At 45.3% G+C, this 22586-nt stretch overlaps 1 protein-coding gene across 1 annotated transcript; it reads left to right on the forward strand.

Moving 5' to 3' along the window:
• The first annotated feature begins 21412 nt into the window (after positions 1–21412).
• LOC136631653 (olfactory receptor 5V1-like) lies at positions 21413–22345 on the forward strand. Its single transcript, XM_066605937.1, has one exon. The coding sequence runs from the start codon at positions 21413–21415 to the stop codon at positions 22343–22345; it is 933 nt and encodes a 310-aa protein (XP_066462034.1).
• Positions 22346–22586: the final 241 nt, after the last annotated feature.

The raw sequence follows: 22586 nt of genomic DNA on the forward strand, positions 1-22586 counted from the left end.
AAGCAGAGGAAAAACAATAGCCGACATGAATGAAGCCTGAGGCTGGAGATGGGGAATAGGAAAGAGAAGCTGGGAGTCTATGGATGCAGGGGAGGGATTGGCAATAGTATAGTATACCTGTGTGAAGTGGGGCGATCATGACAGGAGAAGTACCAGGGTGTGGGTGTAGCAGAGATTTAACTGTCCATGGAGAAAAAAAGTGGGACATTTGAGCATTATGATCATGCTGGCAATGCACGATATTTAATAAAGGACAGGTTTCGCACTGGTTTTATCAGCATTTTTTTTAGTCTTATCCTCATATTCTCTTATACCCACTCCAGGGCTGAGTCATCTGGTAGGCAGCAGATCTACTACTTTTTTATTACCATCTGAATCCTCGGTCTTGCATTTTTCTTTACCTATCACAATTGTAGGGGTTTTGCGCTACCTTTTTTCCTATTCCGCATTCCTATTGGCCACAGTTCCTTTCACTTTCCTAGGGTACTGGCTAGGATCAAACCTTTGGACTGTCACCCACAGTAAGTCTACAATGGTGTTTTCAGTAAACCCCATCAATGTGGACTATTGCAACAACAGGATGCAGGAGAGAAATCATCTTATAGACCTCTACACAAAAAAATCCCTCCCATCAGACAAAGAATGATTCCAACCAATGCCTTTCAAGGGAGATCAAACCCAAAGCTTTCTTCAAACTCTTCTTGGACTTTGACTCTACTAAAAGAGGAAGCCCAATCCCATCTGGACTCCATGTTTCAAGACATCACCCTAAGAGGTTTGAGAGTATACCCTTCTCCCACGTTTAACAAAGATAAATCCCTTTCAAGGGATTGGGACAATATTCTACATAAATGTAGTAAAGATCTAATCAGTCTAGTCAGTAAAAAACACGACAGTTTATGCTGTGCTTTAAATGATCGTATAACACATAACGAAACAAGCACTCCCAAGTAGTCCATATACCACTTTGCCACTCAACCATTCCAATTCTTTTTTAGATCTACTTCCCTCTCTTACTACTATTCCCACGTGTTATATTCGGCAAAGCCCCAAAACAGCCAAGATTACAAACTATTTCAACACCGTGAGTTAAAAAATGAATTTAGAAGTAAAAATCAAATAAAAACAAGAAGGGGCAAAAGGGGTTATAGGAAAGCTAAACAAAACAACCCCAAAAAATAAGAAACTTATACCATGAAAATTTTCAATTTATCCCACTACATCCTTTTTTGAGCAGAGGAACAGTTCCTCAATGCAGGCCTTACCTTCTGCCTGAGAACTAAGTTTAATGAGTTTGATTTATTTATTGACATTAAGGCCTTAGTCAGACGGGCGTTTTTAGCCGCGATTTGCGCATACGTCCGGCGATTTTATAAAACCATTGCTTTGCAATGGTATCGGACACATGAGCGCTTTTTATGTGCTCGTCCGATAAATTATAGAAGAAAAAATCGCAGATCGCACCTATCTGCGATCTGCGATTCCTGTTCTCTTCTGTATATGCGCTCAATGGGGCCGGTGGCAGCAGCACCGACCCCATTGAGAACATATAGAAGACAAATCATTCTTCTCTGCCACAGCTGTAACAGCTGTGGCAGAGGAGAATGATGTTTGCCCATTGAACTCAATGGAGCGGCAATACAGCCGCTCTATTGAAAGCAATGGGCTGCCGGCGTGCGCGGGGTTAATTGTCGGGAACGGGGTTAAATATATAAGCCCTTCCCTGCAATTCATCCTAAAATGTGTTAAAATAAAAAAAAATTGTATACTCACCTTTCCGCTGCAGCCGGAGTCCAGCCGCGGCCGCTGTCAGTTCTCCTGAACTGCTTCTTGGCACTATTCAGCCGGCGGGGCTTTAAAATCCCCGCCTGCTGAATGATCTGCCTCTGATTGGTCACAGCCCTGACCAATCAGAGGCCGGTTTCACTCACACACCCATTCATGAATTCATGAATGGGTGAGTGACTGCTGCCTCTCAGCGCTGAGCCAATCAGGGGCAAGTCTGACTCACATCCATTCATGAATTCATGAATGGGTGTGAGTGAGGCATGCCTCTGATTGGCTCAGCGCTGAGCCAATCAGGGGGCAGGTCTGACTCACACCCCCTTCACACCCACTGCAGGACGGCCGCGCGGAGCTCCGGCTGCCGGGAGAAGGTGAGTACATATATATTTTTTATTTTTACACATTTTAGGATGAATTGCAGGGAAGGGCTTATATATTTAAGCCCTTCCCGACAATTCATCCCGGGCTCGCCCGCAGCGCATTGCTTTAAATGGAGCCGGCTCTATTGCCGTCTCCATTGAATGCAATGCGCTGGACAGCTCCGGCCCGTTTCTAATGAAACGCGGCTAGGAGCAGATTTTCGGGCGATTTGCGGGCGACTTGCGCGCACCGGTCACGCGATTTGCGGATGCGCATCCGTCATGCGATCCGCAAATCGCGTGAAAAAACGCCCGTGTGACTAAGGCCTAAGAGGTTTGAGAGTATACCCTTCTCCCACGTTTAACAAAGATAAATCCCTTTCAAGGGATTGGGACAATATTCTACATAAATGTAGTAAAGATCTAATCAGTCTAGTCAGTAAAAAACACGACAGTTTATGCTGTGCTTTAAATGATCGTATAACACATAACGAAACAAGCACTCCCAAGTAGTCCATATACCACTTTGCCACTCAACCATTCCAATTCTTTTTTAGATCTACTTCCCTCTCTTACTACTATTCCCACGTGTTATATTCAGCAAAGCCCCAAAACAGCCAAAATCACAAACTATTTCAACACCGGGAGTTAAAAAATGAATTTAGAAGTAAAAATCAAATAAAAACAAGAAGGGGCAAAAGAGGTTATAGGAAAGCTAAACAAAACAACCCCAAAAAATAAGAAACTTATACCATGAAAATTTTCAATTTATCCCACTACATCCTTTTTTGAGCAGAGGAACAGTTCCTCAATGCAGGCCTTACCTTCTGCCTGAGAACTAAGTTTAATGAGTTTGATTTATTTATTGACTGTAACACATTTTTTTGAAAATTGACCCTAAGGCCGCCTGCAGACGAGCGGAAATCCCGCCGCGGGATTTCCCGCGGGATTTCCGCCGCTGAAAGTCTGCATAGGAGTGCATTATAATACGCACTCCTATGCAGACGGCCGCGGTTTGGCCGCGCGAAATCTCGCGCGGCAAACAAACCGCGGCATGTTCTAATTTTGTGCGGAGCACGCACTCACCTGGCCGCCGGCTCCGGTCTGCGCATGCGCCGGCTGCGCGGCAGCCGGCACATCAAAGAGCCGGGGCCACCAGGCGCGGGTGAGTACGTGCTCGTCCCTGCAGGCTCTGGGGTCGGATCGCGCGGCGAGATTTCTCGCTGCCGGATCCGACCCGCTCGTCTGCAGGCGGCCTAACTCGACATTTCTCAATTTTGCATACATCTAAAAATGATAACCCCACCATCCGTTCCCTTTACCACAATAGCCTTCAAGCACTATCCCCTGCATTGGCTTCCCCAGAGCCTCTTCATACCACTCTCAATCCTACATCCATATTCTATAATTGTATTGATAAATTTCACTCTTTGGCAGCGACGGAATTTAGGAACATCAACTGTATTTGTACAGTTAAGAATAATCTTAGTAGGTAGGAAGTTTTAGCCTTAAATTCCCTTATGGACAAAATCGAATTGATTATCTGAAATGCAGATAAGGGAGATGGAATGGTCCTGCAGGACAGATCAATCTCCATTCAAGAACCCATGCGCACACTATCTGACAAAGACTACTATATTTCCCTTTCCTTGGACCCCACAGTTTCAACTCAGAAAACGTTTCTTCACTTTATTCAAACAGCTTTTAATGACATTTTCAATAAGAAAGGGGTTTTCAATCACCATCAAGACCCCTATCTTTTATTATTACCCATGGTCCAAAAGGATGCTAGTAACCCCTGGGTAGGCCCATCATTTCAATTCAACTACTTGCAACTTATTGCAGTATGTTGACGTTTTGTGATAGATCTGGAGTCCTATCTCAAGGATACTCCATCACTTATCAAATTATTATCCACAATCTAGTGGAAACCATCATAAATATGGGCCACCCTTGACATCTCAGTGCTCTAGTCAAGCATCCCACATGACCATGGGGGGACACAACCATCATTTCCATACTAGCTGATGCTCATTCTATTTCATACTGACAAAAAAAGTTAATTATTGATAGCATTATGTTCATACTCAAAAAAGACGTTTTCACATTTAATTCCCAACTTTATCAACAGATTAAAGGGACCAGTGTGGGCACAAGATTGGCGCCCAGTTTCGTAAACCTATATGTAGAGGATTTTGAGAAACATCTTATTTATTGTACCATAAGTGGTCCGACACAAACACTAAACCTGGAGATGAGCGAGCAACAAAATGCTCGGGTGCTCGTTGTTCGAGTCGAACTTTTCGTAATGCTCAAGAGCTCGTTTTGAGTAACGAACCCTATTGAAGTCAATGGGCGACTTGAGCATTTTTGTATGGGACTAGTTCTCCGCTTAGGTCATGACTTGTCAAACACCAGAAAACATCAGAAAGTCATGGAAACACCACAGAAACTGATATGGAAGGGCAGGGGCAGCATGCATGGCTACATCTGAGGCTCCCAGGTCCCACTATTAAGCCAAAATGGGGGCAAGAGTCTGGCGTCACCCCCCTAACAATTTACTTGGGACAAACCCTCATCAGCAAAGCACACGTGCTAGCACATCTTAGCTAAGCACCACACTACCTGCAACCAAAGACAATCATTGCCTGTGGGTGACACCGCTGCCTCTTCTCCTGGGTTACATGCTGGCATTGCTGTCCAACCCCCCCCCCTCCCCCCCTGCGCACTACCCTGCATCCACAGCACACACAAAATTTTCCCTGCGCCGTGTTCAGCTGGCCTCATGCCACAAGCTCGCTTCATAGCCATGTCTATTTATAGGTGCGTAATGGATGAGGAGGAACCGGAGGCACACATTGCAGAGGGTTGGCAGGGCTAGGCAGCGACCCTCTTTGAAAGTTTTGGCGATAGCCCAAATTGCTGTTGAGAATTGATGATAAATTGACATGCGATCATCATTCCAATCCCGTGCCATCTTCGTCACAAAATTGTCAGGAGCCGCAAACGTGGGCATAAAGGAAACTCAGGTGCCAGCACTTCTACACATTTCCACAATGCAGCAATACTCTGTGTGGGAAGCACGTGAGCGGGCCCAGGGTCAGACTCGGTCCCAGTCTCCACCTTGTGTGACCCAAGGTGCCGAAAGTTACATAGCATTGGGAAATCCATGTGCCCCCACACAATTCATTCTGTGTAGGTGTCAGATAGCTCAACACCGCAATGGAAAGTCTTTGAGTTCCTTGGGCTTGTCTGTGCTGTTGGTGCACAAAGATGGTATTACACAAGAAGAAATCAGAGTGCTCAAACATTGCAGAGTTTCACCCTGCCAAGGGCCTTGGCCTCGGCCCACATTTCCTAGTCAGTCAGTGTATTTGTGCCAGACAGGTAAAACACCGCAATAGGAAGTCTTTGTGCACTCACAGCATTGGCGAGCCCAAGGAACTCAAGCATGGTATTACACATGAGGAAATCAGAGTGCCCAAACATGGCAGAGTTTCACCCTGGTAAGGGCCTTGGCCTACATTTCTGCCCCAGTCAGTCAGTCTGTTTGTGCCAGATAGGTAAAACACCGCTATGGGAAGTCTTTGTGCACCCACAGCATAGGCGAGCCCCTGAAACACAAGGAAATTATTGCAGATAAAGAAATCAGAGCGCCAAAACAAGGTAGTTTCACCCTGCCCAAGACCTTAACCTCGGCTCCCACCCTCAGTAATCATGGGCATAAAGTGGACTCGGATACTAGTGCAGCTGTGAACGTCTCATTAATGCAGTAACGCTCTTTTTGTTTGGCCCAAACCAGTGTCTCAGATAACTGCGGTAACACAAAAGAAATACAGACCCCAAGCAGGAAGAGGAGGTGGCATAACAAGGCCAAGAAACCATGACTGAGGTAGGACCCGCAATAGTCTGTGTGGGAATTATGTGAGCGGGCCCTGGGTCAGGCTCGGTCCCAGCCTCCACCTTGTGTGAGCCAAGATGCCGCGAGTCACATAGCAATGGGAAATCCATGTGTACACACACTATTCATTCTTTGTAGGTGTCAGATAGCTAAAAACCGCAAGGGGAAGGCTTTCAGTTCCTTGGGCCCGCCTATGCTGTCAGTGCACAAAGATGGTATTACAAATGAAGAAATCAGAGTGCCCAAACATGGCAGAGTTTCACCCCGCCAAGGACCGCGGCCTCGGCCCACATTTCTGCCCTAGTCAGTCAGTGTATTTGTGCCAGATAGGTTAAACACCGCGATGGGAAGTCTTTGTGCGCCCACAGCATAGGCAGACCCCTGTAACATTTCTGTAGCATAAGTATAGGCAGACCCCAGTAACATTTCTGTAGCAGAAGTATAGGCAGACCCCAGTAACATTTCTGTAGCAGAAGTATAGGCGGACCCCAGTAACATTTCTGTAGCAGAAGTATAGGCGAACCCCAGTAACATTTCTCTAGCAAGAGTATAGGTGGACCCCAGTAACATTTCAGTTGCAAAAGTATAGGCAGACCCCTGTAACATTTCTGTACCAAGAGTATAGGCGGACCTCAGTAACATTTCTGTAGTAAAAGTATAGGCGGACCCCTGTAACATTTCTGTAGCAAGAGTAAAGGCAGACCCCAGTAACATTTCTCTAGCAAGAGTATAGGTGGACCCCAGTAACATTTCAGTTGCAAAAGTATAGGCAGACCCCTGTAACATTTCTGTAGTACAAGTATAGGCGGACCCCTGTAACATTTCTGTACCAAGAGTATAGGCGGACCCCAGTAACATTTCTGTAGCAAAAGTATAGGCAGACCCCAGTAACATTTCTGTAGTAAAAGTATAGGCGAACCCCAGTAACATTTCTGTAGTAAAAGTATAGGCGAACCCCTGTAACATTTCTGTAGCAAGAGTATAGGCGGACCCCAGTAACATTTCTGTAGCAAAAGTATAGGCGAACCCCTCAAACCATTCAGTAGAAAAGGTGTAGGCAGACCCCAGTAATATTTCTGTAGCCAAAGTATAGGCAGGCCACAGTAACATTTCTGTAGCAATAGTATAGGTGTACTCCAGTAACATTTCTGTAGCAAAAGTAAAGGCAGACCCCTGTAACATTTCTGTAGCAAGAGTGTAGGCGAACCCCTGAAACATTGGTGTACCAAGAGCACAGGCGCACCCCAGTAACATTTCTGTAGTAAAAGTATAGGCAGACCCCAGTAACATTTCTGTAGTAAAAGTATAGGCGAACCCCAGTAACATTTCTGTACCAAGAGTATAGGCGCACCCCTGTAACATTTCTGTAGCAAAAGTATAGGCAGACCCCAGTAACATTTCTGTAGCAAGAGTATAGGCGGACCCCAGTAACATTTCTGTAGCAAGAGTATAGGCGGACCCCAGTAACATTTCTATAGTAAAGGTATACGCAGACCCCAGTAACATTTCTGTAGCAGAAGTATAGGCGGACCCCAATAACATTTCTCTAGCAAGAGTATAGGCGGACCCCAGTAACATTTCTGTAGTAAAAGTATAGGCGAACCCCAGTAACATTTCTGTACCAAGAGTATAGGCGGAGCCCAGCAACATTTCTCTAGCAGGAGTATAGGCGGACCCCAGTAACATTTCTGTAGCAAAAGTATAGGCGAACCCCTCAAACCATTCAGTAGAAAAGGTGTAGGCAGACCCCAGTAATATTTCTGTAGCCAAAGTATAGGCGGACCCAGTAACATTTCTGTAGCAGAAGTATAGGCAGACCCCAGTAACATTTCTGTAGCAGAAGTATAGGCGGACCCCAATAACATTTCTCTAGCAAGAGTATAGGTGGACCCCAGTAACATTTCAGTTGCAAAAGTATAGGCAGACCCCTGTAACATTTCTGTAGCAAGAGTATAGGCGGACCCCAGTAACATTTCTCTAGCAGGAGTATAGGCAGACCCCAGTAACATTTCTGTAGCAAAAGTATAGGCGAACCCCTCAAACCATTCAGTAGAAAAGGTGTAGGCAGACTGCAGTAATATTTCTATAGCAAAAGTATAGGGAGACCCCTGTAACATTTCTGTAGCAAAAGTATAGGCAGACCCCAGTAACATTTCTGTAGCAAAAGTATAGGCAGACCCCAGTAATATTTCTGTAGCAAGAGTGTAGGCGAACCCCTGAAACATTGGTGTACCAAGAGTGTAGGCAAAGGCCATAAAAATTAGTTAGATAACACTATAAGTGAGGGCCAGAAAAATTAGTGTACCAAGAGTACAAGTGTACCCCTGAAAAATTGCTAAACCGCGAGGGCAGATGAAACCCATAAAGATTTTTTTAAAGATACAGCTCGCTGTTGCTTAATTTGTAACAGAGGTTGGAGGCAGCCCTGTGAAAAAAATTCGTTTCTGTTAGAGCATCAATACTTTTGAAACTTTTAAAAATTGAAAAGACTTTTAAACACAGCCTTTTGGGCTGCAAAAAATTGGCAGTTCAGCGTGATGACATGCTGTTTTAGGAGGAGGAGGAGTAGGAAGAGGAGGCGTAATAAAATCCGAGAGTCATTAACAAAGCTAATTCTCTCTTTTTGTGGTGATAGAGGATGCATTTTTCTCCTGTTGCAGCAAAAAGAATCATTAGGTTCCGCTGCTTTCCGCCGGTGGAGAAGAGAAGTCTGGGGAAATTCATCCTTTGTTCATATTTATGAATGTAAGCATGTCGGCACTGGCAGTTAACAGGTGGGTACGCTTATCCGTGATGATTACCCCAGTTGCACTAAACACCCTCTCTGACAAGACGCTAGCGACAGGGTAGGCCAGCACCTCCAGGGCGTACAGCGCAAGTTCGTGCCATGGGTCCAGCTTTGACACCCAATAGTTGTATGGTGAAGAGGCATCACGGAGGATGGTGGTATGATCGGCTACGTACTCCCTCACCATCTTTTTACAGTGCTCCCTCCGACTCAGTCTTGACTGGGGAGTGGTGACACAGTCTTGCCGGGGAGCCATAAAGCTGGCAAAGGCCTTGGAGAGTGTTCCCCTGCCTGCGCTAGACATGCTGCCTGATCCAAGCGCCTCCCCTGCTACTTGGCCCTCAGAACTGCATCTTCTGCCACTAGCGCTGTCAGAAGGGAACTTTAGCATCACTTTTTCCACCAGGGCCCTGTGGTATTGCATCACTCTTGTACCGCTTTCCTCTTCGGTAATAAGAGTGAAAAGGTTCTCCTTGTATCGTGGGTCAAGAAAGGTGAACACACAGTAATCTGTGTTGACCAGAATGCATCTAACGCGAGGGTCATGGAAAAGGCAGCCTAACATGAAGTCAGCCATGTGTACCAGGGTCCCAGTACGCAACACATAGCTGTCCTCACTAGGAAGATGACTTTCAGGATCCTCCTCCTCTACAGCCCATTCACACTGAACAGACGAGAGGCAAGCAGCATGAGTACCATCTGCAGTGTGGCCAGCTGTCTCTTCCCCCTCCTCCCCCTCATCCCCCTCCACTCTCCTCCCCCTCATCCTCATCCTCCTCTTCCTCCAAAATGCGCTGACATACTGTCATCCCCAGCTGTCTCTTCCCCCTCCCCCTCCTCCAAAATGCACTGAGATATAGATATGAGGGGGGTCTGGCAATCAAGCGACATACTGTCATCCCCCATCTCCTGTTCCAACCACAAAGCATCAGCCTTTATGCTTTGCAACAAACTTCTCAGCAGGCATAGCAGCAGGATGGTAACGCTAATGATTGCCGCATCGCCGCTCACCATCTGGGTAGACTCCTTAAAGTTTCCGAGGACCTGGCAGATATCTGCCATCCATGCCCTCTCTTCTAAGTAAAGAATTGCGGAGGCTGACTACCACTACGCCGCCCATGTTGCAGCTGATATTCCACTATTGTTCTATGCTGCTCGTACAGCCTGGCCAACATGTGCAGCGTAAAATTCCAGCATTGCACAGCAGTTGGTGCTCTGGCAGCGGAAACCAACGTTGCAGGGTCCTCAGGGAGGCAGCGTCCGTGATGGACTTGTGGAAATGTGCACAGACGCGGCGCACCTTGCCGAGCAGGTCAAACAAGTGGGGGTAGTTTTTCAGTAACCGCTGAACCACCAGATTGAAGACGTGGGCCAGGCAGAAGTGTGTGAGGCTGCCGAGCTGCAGAGTTGCCACCAGGTTACGGCCGTTGTCACACACGACCATGCCCAGTTGGAGGCTCAGCGGTGAAAGCCAGAGTTCGGTCTGCTCTGTCAGACCCTGCAGCAGCTCGCGGGCCGTGTGCCTCTTGTCACCTAAGCTGATTAGTTTCAGCACGGCTTACTGATGCTTGCCCACCACTGTGCTGCCGCGCCGCGTGCTCACACTTCTTAATTGAGAGGTAGAGGAGGAGGAGGAGGGGGAGGGTTTGGAGGAGGTGGCATAAAATGCTGCAGATACCAGCACCAAGGTAGGACCCACTATTCTGGGTGTGGGTTGTGGGTAGGACGTGAGCGTTCCCAGGCTCTGACTAGGTCCCAGACACCACCAAGTTCATCCAATGTGCCGTCAGGGAGATATAGTGGCCCTGCCCACCAGTACTTGTCCACGTGTCCATGGTTAAGTGGACCTTCCCAGTAACCGCGTTGGTGAGGGCACGATTTTTGTTGCTGGAGACGTTCTGGTGTAGGGCTGTGACGGCACACCGGGAAAAATAGTGGCATCTGGGGACCGAGTAGTGCGGGACCGCCGCCACCATCATGTTTTTGAAAGCTTTCTTTTCCACAAGCCTGTACGGCAGCATCTCCAGGCTGATTAATTTGGCAATGTGCACATTTAAAGCTTGTGTGTGCGAGTGGGTTGCGGCGTATTTGCGCCATCATTCCAACGCTTGTGTTAGCGACAGCTGAACGCTGCACTGAGAGACATTGCTGGATGGAGGGGAGGATGGTGGAGGTGAGGGTGTGGGTGCAGGCTGGGAGGCACTCGTGCCTGTGTCCTGGGAGGGAGATTGGATCTGTGTGGCAGGTCGAGGCACAGGGGAAGAAGCAGTGGTGTGATCTGGAGGCGGTGAATGGCATTCATCCCAACTTGTCGGGTGCTTGGCCATCATATTCCTTTGAATGCTGGTGGTGGTGAGGCTGGTAGTGGTGTGACCGGGCTGATCTTGCTGCGACACAAGTTCCACACCACTGTTCGTCGGTCGTCCACTCTCATTCACTAAAAAAAATCCACACATTTGAACAGGCTGGCCATGAGGGGGTGCTTTGGGAAACAGTTGGGGGATTATTCGCTCTGGCCCTGCCTCTACCCCTGGCCACTCCACTGCCTCTTCCAACCTGTCCTGCTGCTGCACTTGCCTCCCCCTCTGAAGCCCTGTCCTCAGTAGGCTTAGCAAACCAGGTGGGGTCAGTCACCTCATCGTGCAGCTGCTCTTCCTCCAAATCCTCCGTGCGCTCCTCCCTCGGACTTACTGCCCTTACTACTACCTCACTGACAGACAACTGTGTCTCATCATCCTCATCCACAAAAAGCTCTTGAGACAGTTGCTGGAAGTCCCCAGCCTCATCACCCGGACTCCGGGAACTTTCCAAAGGTTGGTCATCGGGCACGACAAACTCCTCAGGTGAGAGAGGAACCGTTTTTTCCCACTCATGGCACGGATCCGAGAACAGTTCCTGGGAGTCTGTCTGCTCCGAATATGTTTTTTTCATGGAGTGAGGAGGCTGGGAGGAAGGAGGAGCAGCAGCCAGAGTATTGGTCAGATTGGTCCCTGCGCTGAGCCAATGAGAGGCAGTAGTCACTCACCCATTCATGAATTCATGAATGGGTGTGTGAGTGTGACCTGCCTCTGATTGGTCAGGCTGTGACCAATTAGAGGCAGCTCATTCAGCAGGCGGGGATTTTAAAGCCCCGGCTGCTGAATAGTATAGAGAAGCAGTTCAGGAGAACTGTCGGCGGCCGCAGCTGAACTCCGGCTGCAGTGGAAAGGTGAGTATATATATATTTTTTATTTTTACACATTTCAGGATGAATTGCAGGGAAGGGCTTATATATTTAACCCCTTCCCGACAATTCATCCCACGATCGCTCGCAGCGCATTGCTTTCAGTGGAACCTGCTGTATTGCCTGCTCCATTGAATTCAATGGGCTAACATCGTTCTTCTCTGCCACAGCTGTTACAGCTGTGGCAGAGGAGAACGATCTTTATGCTCACAGTGCGGGGGAGGTGGGGGCTTACTCCCGCGCTCGCCGGCAGCCCATTGCTTTCAATGGAGCCGGCTGTATTGCCGGCTCCATTGAATTCAATGGTCAGTGCTCGTTTAATCGAGACGAGTACGGCGTGGTGCTCGTCTTGAGTCACGAGCATCTCGAGCACCCTAATACTCGAACGAGCATCAACCTTGGATGAGTATGCTCGCTCATCTCTAGTCTACAACTGATGATTTTCAGTAAAATATCAATATTTGCAAATTATACAGTACAAAATTCTGCAAAATAATTAGCGCGAGAGGACAGTATATGGTTGCAAATGGATCTGGACAAGTTTGGGGTAGAAAATTGTCAAATGAGGTGTAACACTGACAAATGTAAGGTTCTGCACATGGGCAGGGAAATACAAGTCACCATGACACACTAAATGGGAAACCACTGGGAACACTGACATGGAGAAGGACTTGGAAAGTTTACTTAGGGCGTTTCCCTTCCAGCTTCTCTGCAATCCACTGTCTGTCTTTAAGTACAGATCTTCTGCAGTAATGAGGACACAGGGACGTCTCCTTAGTAATAGATGTAAGAACTATCTTCACGGGGGCTCTCCTGTTCACTCAGATTTTCTGGCATTATGATAACAATCTCCACAACGTCTGCCTCACCCAGTGGGGGTGTCTATACATATATAACAACCCCCACCAAACTCCAATACAGACTTCTGGTTCTGGCACCATGCTGTAGGGACATGCTGCTGAGGAGCTCCGCTACCCTGCTGACCCCACTCCATTAGACCAACATCTACAGCCTGCTTGCGGGCAGCTGCCCACAGAGGGAGAAGTAGGGAGTAAGGCTGCAGTCTGTGGTGCCATCGGCAGTAAAGTGGTAGCATGAGGGATGCAAACAGAGGAGACTGAGGGGAAGTGAGGGGAGTCCAGTATTGTGTAGCTGTGTGCTCACAGCGCTCTTGTACTCAGACTGCTGAATCTGCTGATCTGTTTCCTGCACTGGAGGAGAGGAGCCAGGCTGCACAGTGTGGAAGAGAGAAGGCACGATCCAGCAAGTAACAGGCCCTTGTGTGGGGGTAAGCTCACAGAGCTGCATCACTTACATTCAGAACATAGCTAATTAATTATTGCACTCCTGGGCGGGACCACAGCTTATAACTGGAATAGAAGATTTAAATTCTGCACTACTCTGAACCTAGTGGCCATTTACTGGAAAGACACCCTGCTTTGTACCACAGCTATAAAAAGCTCAAATCTCAAAAATTGCAAGCCTGAGATTAGAAACCAGATACTCTACATCACAGGTGTCAAACACAAGGCCCGCGGAACGAATCCGGCCCACCACCTCATTTTCTGTGGCCTGCCGGCTGTGCAGTAAGTTCCCTCACCTCTGTGCTGTTGTCAGTAGGCGATCTGCTATCGGCTTGTACTGTCTAGTGCAGACGGTAATAGAGGAGTGCCGATAGCAGACTGACAACGGCCGCGGAGGAGTGAAGAAGACTGCAGAGAATATGAGAGCGACACTGAGGAGGAGCAGCTGCAGGGTGAGAGCCTGGTCAGCCCTGACCTCCCCTCACTGGCCCTCCCTCTGTTCATGGCTGCAGGCCTGGGAGACATCAGGGGCCCAAGAAGGACTGAGAGCAGCCGGTACACCTCCCGGTGGGACCATACTGCATGCAGGTAAGTAAAAAATGCAGAAGTGTCCGTTTGTGTGTGTGTGTATATATATATATATATATATATATATATATATATATATATATATATATATATATATATATATATATAGAATGTGTCTGTGCGCATGTGTGCGTGATAGTGTGCATATGTGCGCATGTGTGCCTGATAGTGTGCGTCTATGCGCGTGATAGTGTGCATCTGTGCGCATGTGTGCATGATAGTGTGCGTCTGTGTTATATGCGTGCGTGATAGTGTGCGTCTGTGTTATATGTGTGCGTCTGTGTTATATGTGTGCGTCTGTGTTATATGTGTGCGTGATAGTGTGCGTCTGTGTTATATGTGTGCGTCTGTGTTATATGTGTGCGTGATAGTGTGCGTCTGTGTTATATGTGTGCGTCTGTTATATGTGTGCGTGATAGTGTGCGTCTGTGTTATATGTGTGCGTTATAGGTGTGTGTCTATGTTATAGGTGTGCGTCTGTGTTATATGCGTGCGTGATAGTGTGCGTCTGTGTTATATGTGTGCGTAATAGTGTGTGTCTGTGTTATATGTGTGCGTAATAGTGTGTGTCTGTGTTATATGTGTGCGTAATAGTGTGAGTCTGTGTTATATGTGTGCGGGATAGTGTGCGTCTGTGTTATAGGTGTGCGTCTGTGTTATATGTGTGCGTAATAGTGTGCGTCTGTGTTATATGTGTGCGTAATAGTGTGCGTCTGTGTTATATGTGTGCATAATAGTGTGTGTCTGTGTTATATGTGTGCGTAATAGTGTGAGTCTGTGTTATATGTGTGCGGGATAGTGTGCGTCTGTGTTATATGTGTGTGTAATAGTGTGCGTCTGTGTTATATGTGTGCGCGATAGTGTGCGTCTGTGTTATATGTGTGCGTAATAGTGTGCGTCTGTCTTATATGTGTGCGTGATAGTGTGCGTCTGTGTTATATGTGTGCGTGATAGTGTGCGTCTGTGTTATGTGTGTGCGTCTGTCTTATATGTGTGCGTGATAGTGTGCGTCTGTGTTATATGTGTGCGTGATAGTGTGCGTCTGTGTTATGTGTGTGCGTCTGTCTTATATGTGTGCGTGATAGTGTGCGTCTGTGTTATATGTGTGCGTAATAGTGTGCGTCTGTGTTATATGTGTGCGCGATAGTGTGCGTCTGTGTTATGTGTGTGCGTCTGTCTTATATGTGTGCGTGATAGTGTGCGTCTGTGTTATATGTGTGCGTGATAGTGTGCGTCTGTGTTATATGTGTGCGTCTGTCTTATATGTGTGCGTGATAGTGTGCGTCTGTGTTATATGTGTGCGTTATTGGTGTGTGTCTATGTTATAGGTGTGCGTCTGTGTTATATGCGTGCGTAATAGTGTGCGTCTGTGTTATATGTGTGCGTAATAGTGTGCGTCTGTGTTATATGTGTGCGTAATAGTGTGCGTTTGTGTTATATATATAATTTATATATTAGTGTGCGCCACTGTCCACTATGGGGGACCTTATTACCAATCGGGCTGCTGTGGGGTTCAGTTTTACTATACAGTTTTACAATTAGAATCGGCCCTTTGAAGGCAACCATAAGGCTGATGTGGCCATCGGTGAAAATGAGTTTGACACCCCTGTTCTACATTATACACTCACCGCAGATTGCTTAACCCCTTAAGGTCACGGCCTATTTTGGGTTTAAGGATGCAACAATTTTTGGCAAATTTTAATCTCCAATTTTCAAAAGCCATAACTTTTTTATTTTCCCATCGACACGGACGTAAAAGGGCTTGCTTTTTGCATGGTGAACTGTAGTTTTTATCACTGCCATTTTGGGGTACATAGACTATATTTTGGATCTTTTATTTTTTTTTATGATTGCAGGGAGAGAAAACGCATCAATTCTGCTATAGATTTTTTGGGTTTTTTTTACGTTAATTATGCAGAATAAATGACACAATCCATTTTTTCTGCGGGTCAGTACGCTTACAAGGATACCAAAATTCTTATATTTTTTTTTTAGGTTTTTCCACTTTTCTGCAATAAAATCGCTGCATTCAAAGTCCTATAACTTTTATTTTTCCATTAACATAGCTCTGTGAGGGCATATTTTTGCGAGACAAGCTGTAGTTTTTATTGGTACCATTTTGGGGTACATATGGCTTTTTTGATCACTTTTATTCTGTTTTTTGGGAGGCAAAATACTAATATGAGAAAAAGCCTAAAAAAAGTTTTTTTCTACATTTTTATTTTTTGTACATTATTTTGATCTTTTTTTACAACCATTTGTGTCCCTCTGAGGGACTTACGCCATACCAGCTCTGATTGCTATGATAAGGTATTGCAGGACTTCTCTCATCGCTTTTTACTGCGATCATAGGCAATGGCAATACAGGATGCTGGTATCTGGCGTCCTGTTGCCATGGCAACCAGCGGGGCTCTCTGTGATTATATCGAGAGAACCTGATAACATCACAGAGGGAGTGTGCTCCCTCTGTGAACCCTTCCCATGCTGCGATCTACATAGATCGCAGCGAAAGGCCGTCTATCAATGACAATGATCTCGCGCTATCCACATGACGTAAGGGTGCGTCCAGTTGCGGGAATTACCCCGCTGCCATGGCGTACCCTTACATCATATGAAGGGAATGGGTTAAACTCAAAGCCCAAATCAATCTACCTGAGACCTCCGGACCGGGCGCTAATATGATGAGAAGCAGCTGAATGAACCTTAGCTGCTTCTCTGGCTTCAGATAAGCAACGCAGTCAGGACAAGTCACCCCTGCTCACCAAGATAGGCTAGGGCAACACCAACTGCACAGTCAAAACCGCTAGCCCACAGAGCTAACCTCTGAAACAACAGCATACCTATGCACAAGCGAAATGGCTGACAACAAAAGACAATAGACACCGGAGAAAGATCGAGCAAAAAAACCAAAAAAGTAAAATGGAACCTGACACAGGGGCCAAACCCACTGTCGGCGACTACACAAAAGGCCAAGCTCAAGAAAATCGAAGTGCCAAAGGATGAATGGCCAAGACAAGAAGCACAAACACTAAGACCATGACTAGAATGTCAGTGTCTCCAAAGTTGTCCAACAGCCTAGCGGACCAGAAAAAACAAGCATCGGGCACAAGCAAACAAACAGAACTCTACACAGTAGAGGAGCAGACCCCAAGCTTTCCTCGAAACCTAGATGCAAACCAAATTGTAGCAGAAGTGGCAGCGTGTATAATGCCTAACAAACAAAAAAAAAATAGAACAAAGCCTGCAAGCCTCTCTCATTTGCATCTTTGCAGAACAGACAAACACGTACAATCAATGTGACAGCAGCAAAGAGAGATAGAAAATCAGTGCGGGAACAATCCATCAACAACCAGAGCATGCCAGACAAAATTGACGATTTGGAGAACAGATCAAGGCGCAATAATCTGACACTAGTCTGCCTGAATCAATCCACCAAAAAGACTTCTTTCGGATTTCTGAAAAGGAGCTCCCAGAGGCACTAGGCCTTGAATACTGCTGCAGAGTTGAAAGGGTCCACCATGAAGGCCCAGAACCACCAACCGCCAGAGGGGCCCTAAAGGAAAAACCAACACAACAAAGACCATGCCAAATAATCAAGGGCTTCTTGGACTACAACGATAAAACAGCTCTGATGAGGGCATGCAGAACTAGACTTCTCGGCAAGAGTGGCAAATCAAAGACACACTTTCAAAAACCTCTGCACAATACCATATAGAAAGAAAATCTGCTTTCAGCTACAGTACCCCGCGACTCTCAAAGTCTTCCAGGAGGACGGCACCTACAAAATCTTCAAAATGCCTGAAGCACTAGAGTCGGTCTGGGTGAAAACTACGATGAGACAAAGAGACTTCTCACCTTGAACAGCCGTGAACAACACAGAGGGACAAGGAGGGACCAAAAAACCCACTGGGTGTAATAAGCCAAACCTCACAAAAGCCAACAGCAAGCATTACCTTCACCCCCTGCATGCTACATCCATCCCACCTGCTTACCTCCCCCCGAGAAGCCCAGTACCCAGTGAGCATACACATAAACTCACATGATTAGAGCAGGGGAAAAAAATGAAACGTAACAAGGACTGCTTTAGCTCTCTGGGACTTTGGTACCACCATCCTATGCAAATTATCTTCTAAGGCACGGGTGAGTGCGCAATGTCATCGTCTTTGCTACACTGGCCGGGGTAGATGCAGCTTCCCCCATGCTAGAGGGGGGGGGGAGCAAAACATACTAGAATAGGATTTCTTGTAGAGTTAGATACTAAGCTAGAAAGCTGCACTGTACTATTGATTTTTGTTGTTAACACAGTAACCGGGACTTATGTACGATTGCCCTTTGCCTGGGTAGATTGCTAAGGGTTTGCCAAGGCGTGGGCGAGCAGTAGGGAATATTGTTTTTATTATATTTGCCAGGCGAGAGCAGCTTCTCCATATTAGGAAAAAAAAGACGAGAAAAGCGATTCCTCATGAAAATAGATAGTCATCTAGAATGTTTATTGTAACTTTGATTTTGGTGGTCAACACAACAGCAGGAAACCTTAACTTAAGGGATATACCTGGAAACAGTCCAAGTGGGTCTTCAAAACACCCCAACCTCCAACCCTCACTTACCCACTCCACGCCTTTCTCCCACCCCCACACCTAAACCTGAACATAATTTAAACAGAAGAAGGGCAATACACTAGCAACATACATAACCAGCAAACCCACAACATGCATATTATTTCATGGAATGTTATGGGCCTGGGCTCTCCCCACAAGAGGAACATGGTGCTACGCCACCTCAAAAAATTCCTATCTGATCGAGTTTTGCTATAAGAGACATACCTGGTAGAGAAAGAATTCTACCACCTCAAAAAATCATGGGTGAGCACAGTAAACAGATCATCAGCTTTAAATGGGAAAGCATCCTAATTAAAATCCTTCCAGGGAACTCTGATTACGGACAACAACGATAAGGAGGGCAAATGGTCCCATGCGCTCCTAGAGCATAAGGAAACCAAGTACAGCAAATACAAAATTGGCTGCCGGCGATCGCGGGATGAATTGTCGGGAAAGGGTTAAATATATAAGCCCTTCCCAGCAATTCATCCAGAAATGTGTAAAAATAAAAAATAAAGATATACTCACCTTGTCCCGGCAGACGGAGTTCAGCTGCGGCCGGCTGCAGTTCTCCTGAACTGCTCTCTGTAGTATTCAGCAGCCGGGGATTTAAAATCCCCGCGTGCTGAATGAGCTGCCTCTGATTGGTCACAGCCTGACCAATCAGAGGCAGATCTCACTCACACCCATTCATGAATTCATGAATGGGTGAGTGAGTGCTGCCTCTGATTGGCTCAGCACAGGGACCAATCAGGGGCTGTGAGCTGCCCCTGATTGGTCGCTGAGCCAATCAGAGGCAGCACTCACTCACCCATTCATGAATTCATGAATGGGTGTGAGTGAGAGCTGCCTCTGATTGGTCCTTCCCCCTTGCAGATGAGGACGACGTATATCGGCTCGGCGTGAATACGTTCGTGTAAATGCAGCCCACGATAGTTAAGACACTTTAATTTACTGACTCGTCACTTTGCCCTTCTGAATACGCAATTGGGGAAATCAGAAAAAATTCCAATCCCAGCAGTTCTCCTATCCAGTATACTTATGGGACAAAAAAAAAAGTTTAAAAGAAAACGGTACTAAAAAAAAATTTCCAAAACATGACACAAAGAAAAACTGTTTTTAAGAATACACTTTATATAGGATAACAACATGAAGTATTATTATGTGGAGTTATTATAGACCTGCGATAAGTAATGTAAGAAAAATAAAAGCATAAAATGGGTATAATAATAAGTAATACAAAATCTCTCATATAAAGTACAACTTGAAGGAACTTTAAAACAACTTTGAACATCTCAGATGTCTGCAGGGTAATAACTCACCAGGGAGTTCCAATAACTTTACAACTTCTTTCCCTTTACTTGTGCACAGGAGGGATTAATCGCTCACGGCAGTACGGTATATATGAGGAGATATTGCCAGCATAGTAATTTGTACCATGCTAGTGGAAAATGACAGACAACATTTCGGCAGTCACCAGAAGGTCTTCAGGTGTGGCCAATGTGTACCCAAGGATGGGCTCTTCCTGAGGTAAGTCTTTTCTATATGAAAAAGTATGAATATGATTTGGAGAGACCACAGCTCAGGGCTAATTCTGGGGAAATAATGTCGCTTTTGGGTAATTCCATTTGGTTGCAAAACTGTTCTAATCACAGTATTTTTATGGGCTTCATGATATAGTAAAAAATGGCATGTTGCGCTTATTCTGTGGGTTCATATAGCAATACCAAATTTATATTGTTTTTTAAATAGTTAAAAAAAAATTGCTATGTACATGAGGGCTTGTTCCTTGCGGGATAAGTTGTGTTTTCCAATCATTTAACATACCATATGATGTATTGGAAGACACTTAAAAACTTATATGTGGGGCTAAATGGAAAAAAAAATTACAATTTTACCATTTGTGGGTAGGTTATTTTTATGGCCCTCATAGTGTAGTACAAGTGACATGTTGTCTTTATTCTGTAGGTTGGTACGATTACAGCGATGCCAAATTTATATAGTTTTTATATTTTTAGTTATACTTTGCCCCCGATAATTTTTTTCTATTTTTCCATCGATAGGGTTGTATTAGGGCTCATGTTTTGCAAGGCAATCTGTAGCTTGTATTGGTACTAATTTTGGGAGCATTCAACTTTTTGATTGCTTTTTGTTCAATTCATTTTTGGAGACATATTGACCAAAAATGTGCAATTCTGCCACTGCGTATTTTTTTGGATGGAGTAAACCATGCAGGAATAAAAATATGATAATTTAAGAAAATGGACCTTTACAGATGCAGCAATACCCATTTCTAGATTTTTTAATTTTTTGGGTTGTGATGACTGGGAAAATGTTTTTTAAATTTTAATATTTTTTTATTTTTACAATAATTAAAAAATCTTTATTTCACTTATTTTTACTTTACTTCTTAGTGCACGTAGGGGATTTGAACTTGCAATCATTTCATCGCGTAAACAGTACAATGTAATATTATGGTATTGAATTATGCTCTATTTTTAAGAGACCTTTCACATGGGGCGGAGTAAGCTAAGGTCTGTCATGATCGTTTGCCTATTAGGAATGCATCTGTGATATGTCTTTAATAGGCAACTTGTTAGGGACCTTTCAAGCGAGAAGGAATTAAATCACAGAATGCAGCCAAATCTGTAGCAATGGAATTCTACACCAAAATCCGCAGGCTACCTGCGGATTTTGATGCAGCATTGAAAATGGCTTAAAACATGCAAAATTAGCAGATGAAGTTTGTGTGCTTAGAACAATATTAAACTTGTGTAATTCAGTAAGAATATGAAAAAAAAATTAACCTTGGGTACCCATAACTATTTTCTCTCTTCGCTACCGTTCACCAGCTACAGTACATCTAATGCAAGACTCAAATCAAACAGCTTCAGGAAGATTCATCCTCCTTGGCCTCTCGAATGTCCCGTATCTCCAGGTCATCTTCTTTATTGTGTTCTTCATAATGTATATAATAACGTTGTCAGGGAATGTTCTACTGATCTTTGCGGTGAGGACCAACCCAAAGCTGCACACTCCCATGTACTTTTTCTTGAGTAATCTCTCCATGATTGACATCTGCTTCTCCTCCACCACCGCGCCTAAAATTCTAATAAATACTCTATCCGAGGACAGAAGTATTTCTCTGATGGGATGTGCACTCCAAATGTATTTCCATTTGGCGTTGGGAGCTACAGAGTGCATCATTCTTGCAGTCATGGCTTATGATCGATTTGCAGCTATTTGTAGACCATTGCACTACCAAACGATTATCAACAAGAAGATGTGCCTTAGTTTAGCTTCTCTATCATGGGCTGTGGGCTTTGGCAATGCCTCCATTCACGTGCCCCTCACTTTCCAACTGCCCTTTTGTAAATCCCATCATGTCAACCACTTCTTCTGTGAGATGCCTCCTTTCTTCAAACTCTCCTGTAAAGATACTCGCCCCAATGAAATAGCCATGAACCTTGCAGCACAGATTATTCTCTTGTCTGCTTTCCCCTTGACATTAATTTCCTACATTTACATCATCTCTACCATATTCAAGATCCATTCTTCACAAGGGAGAGAAAAAGCTTTCTCCACGTGTGCCTCCCACCTCACGGTTGTGTCTTTATACTATGGGACTGTCATCTTCATGTACCTAAAACCTCATTCCATATACTCTGAGACAGACAAGGCCGTGTCCATTCTATATACAACGGTGATTCCAATGTTAAATCCCATCATCTACAGCATGAGGAACAAAGATGTTAACGACACAATCAAAAAGAAACTTTCTAGGCAATCAAACCATTAAAACAACACACACTGCTCGAAAACTCAAGAAAATACAGATATTTTACCCAAATTTTTGCCTCTAGCTTTTTAGTGCATGGATTTTATGGACCCACATGGAACTCCCACCAATCATGAGAATGGTCCTTGTACATCACTGCTCCTGACCGGATGCTGTTTCTGGTATACAAGTAAATGGGATTGTGCTGCAGTAAAGTCGGGTGTAACTTTAGGGGTTATTATTTGATGCTCTGTTAATTATT

This window comes from Eleutherodactylus coqui, chromosome 6 (genome assembly GCF_035609145.1).
Source record: "Eleutherodactylus coqui strain aEleCoq1 chromosome 6, aEleCoq1.hap1, whole genome shotgun sequence".
In the NCBI taxonomy this organism is placed as follows: Eukaryota; Metazoa; Chordata; class Amphibia; order Anura; family Eleutherodactylidae; genus Eleutherodactylus; species Eleutherodactylus coqui.

Excerpts from the sequence above, each read along its gene's own strand:
- LOC136631653 (XM_066605937.1), top strand. The coding sequence starts at position 21,413 with ATGCAAGACTCAAATCAAACAGCTTCAGGAAGATTCATCCTCCTTGGC.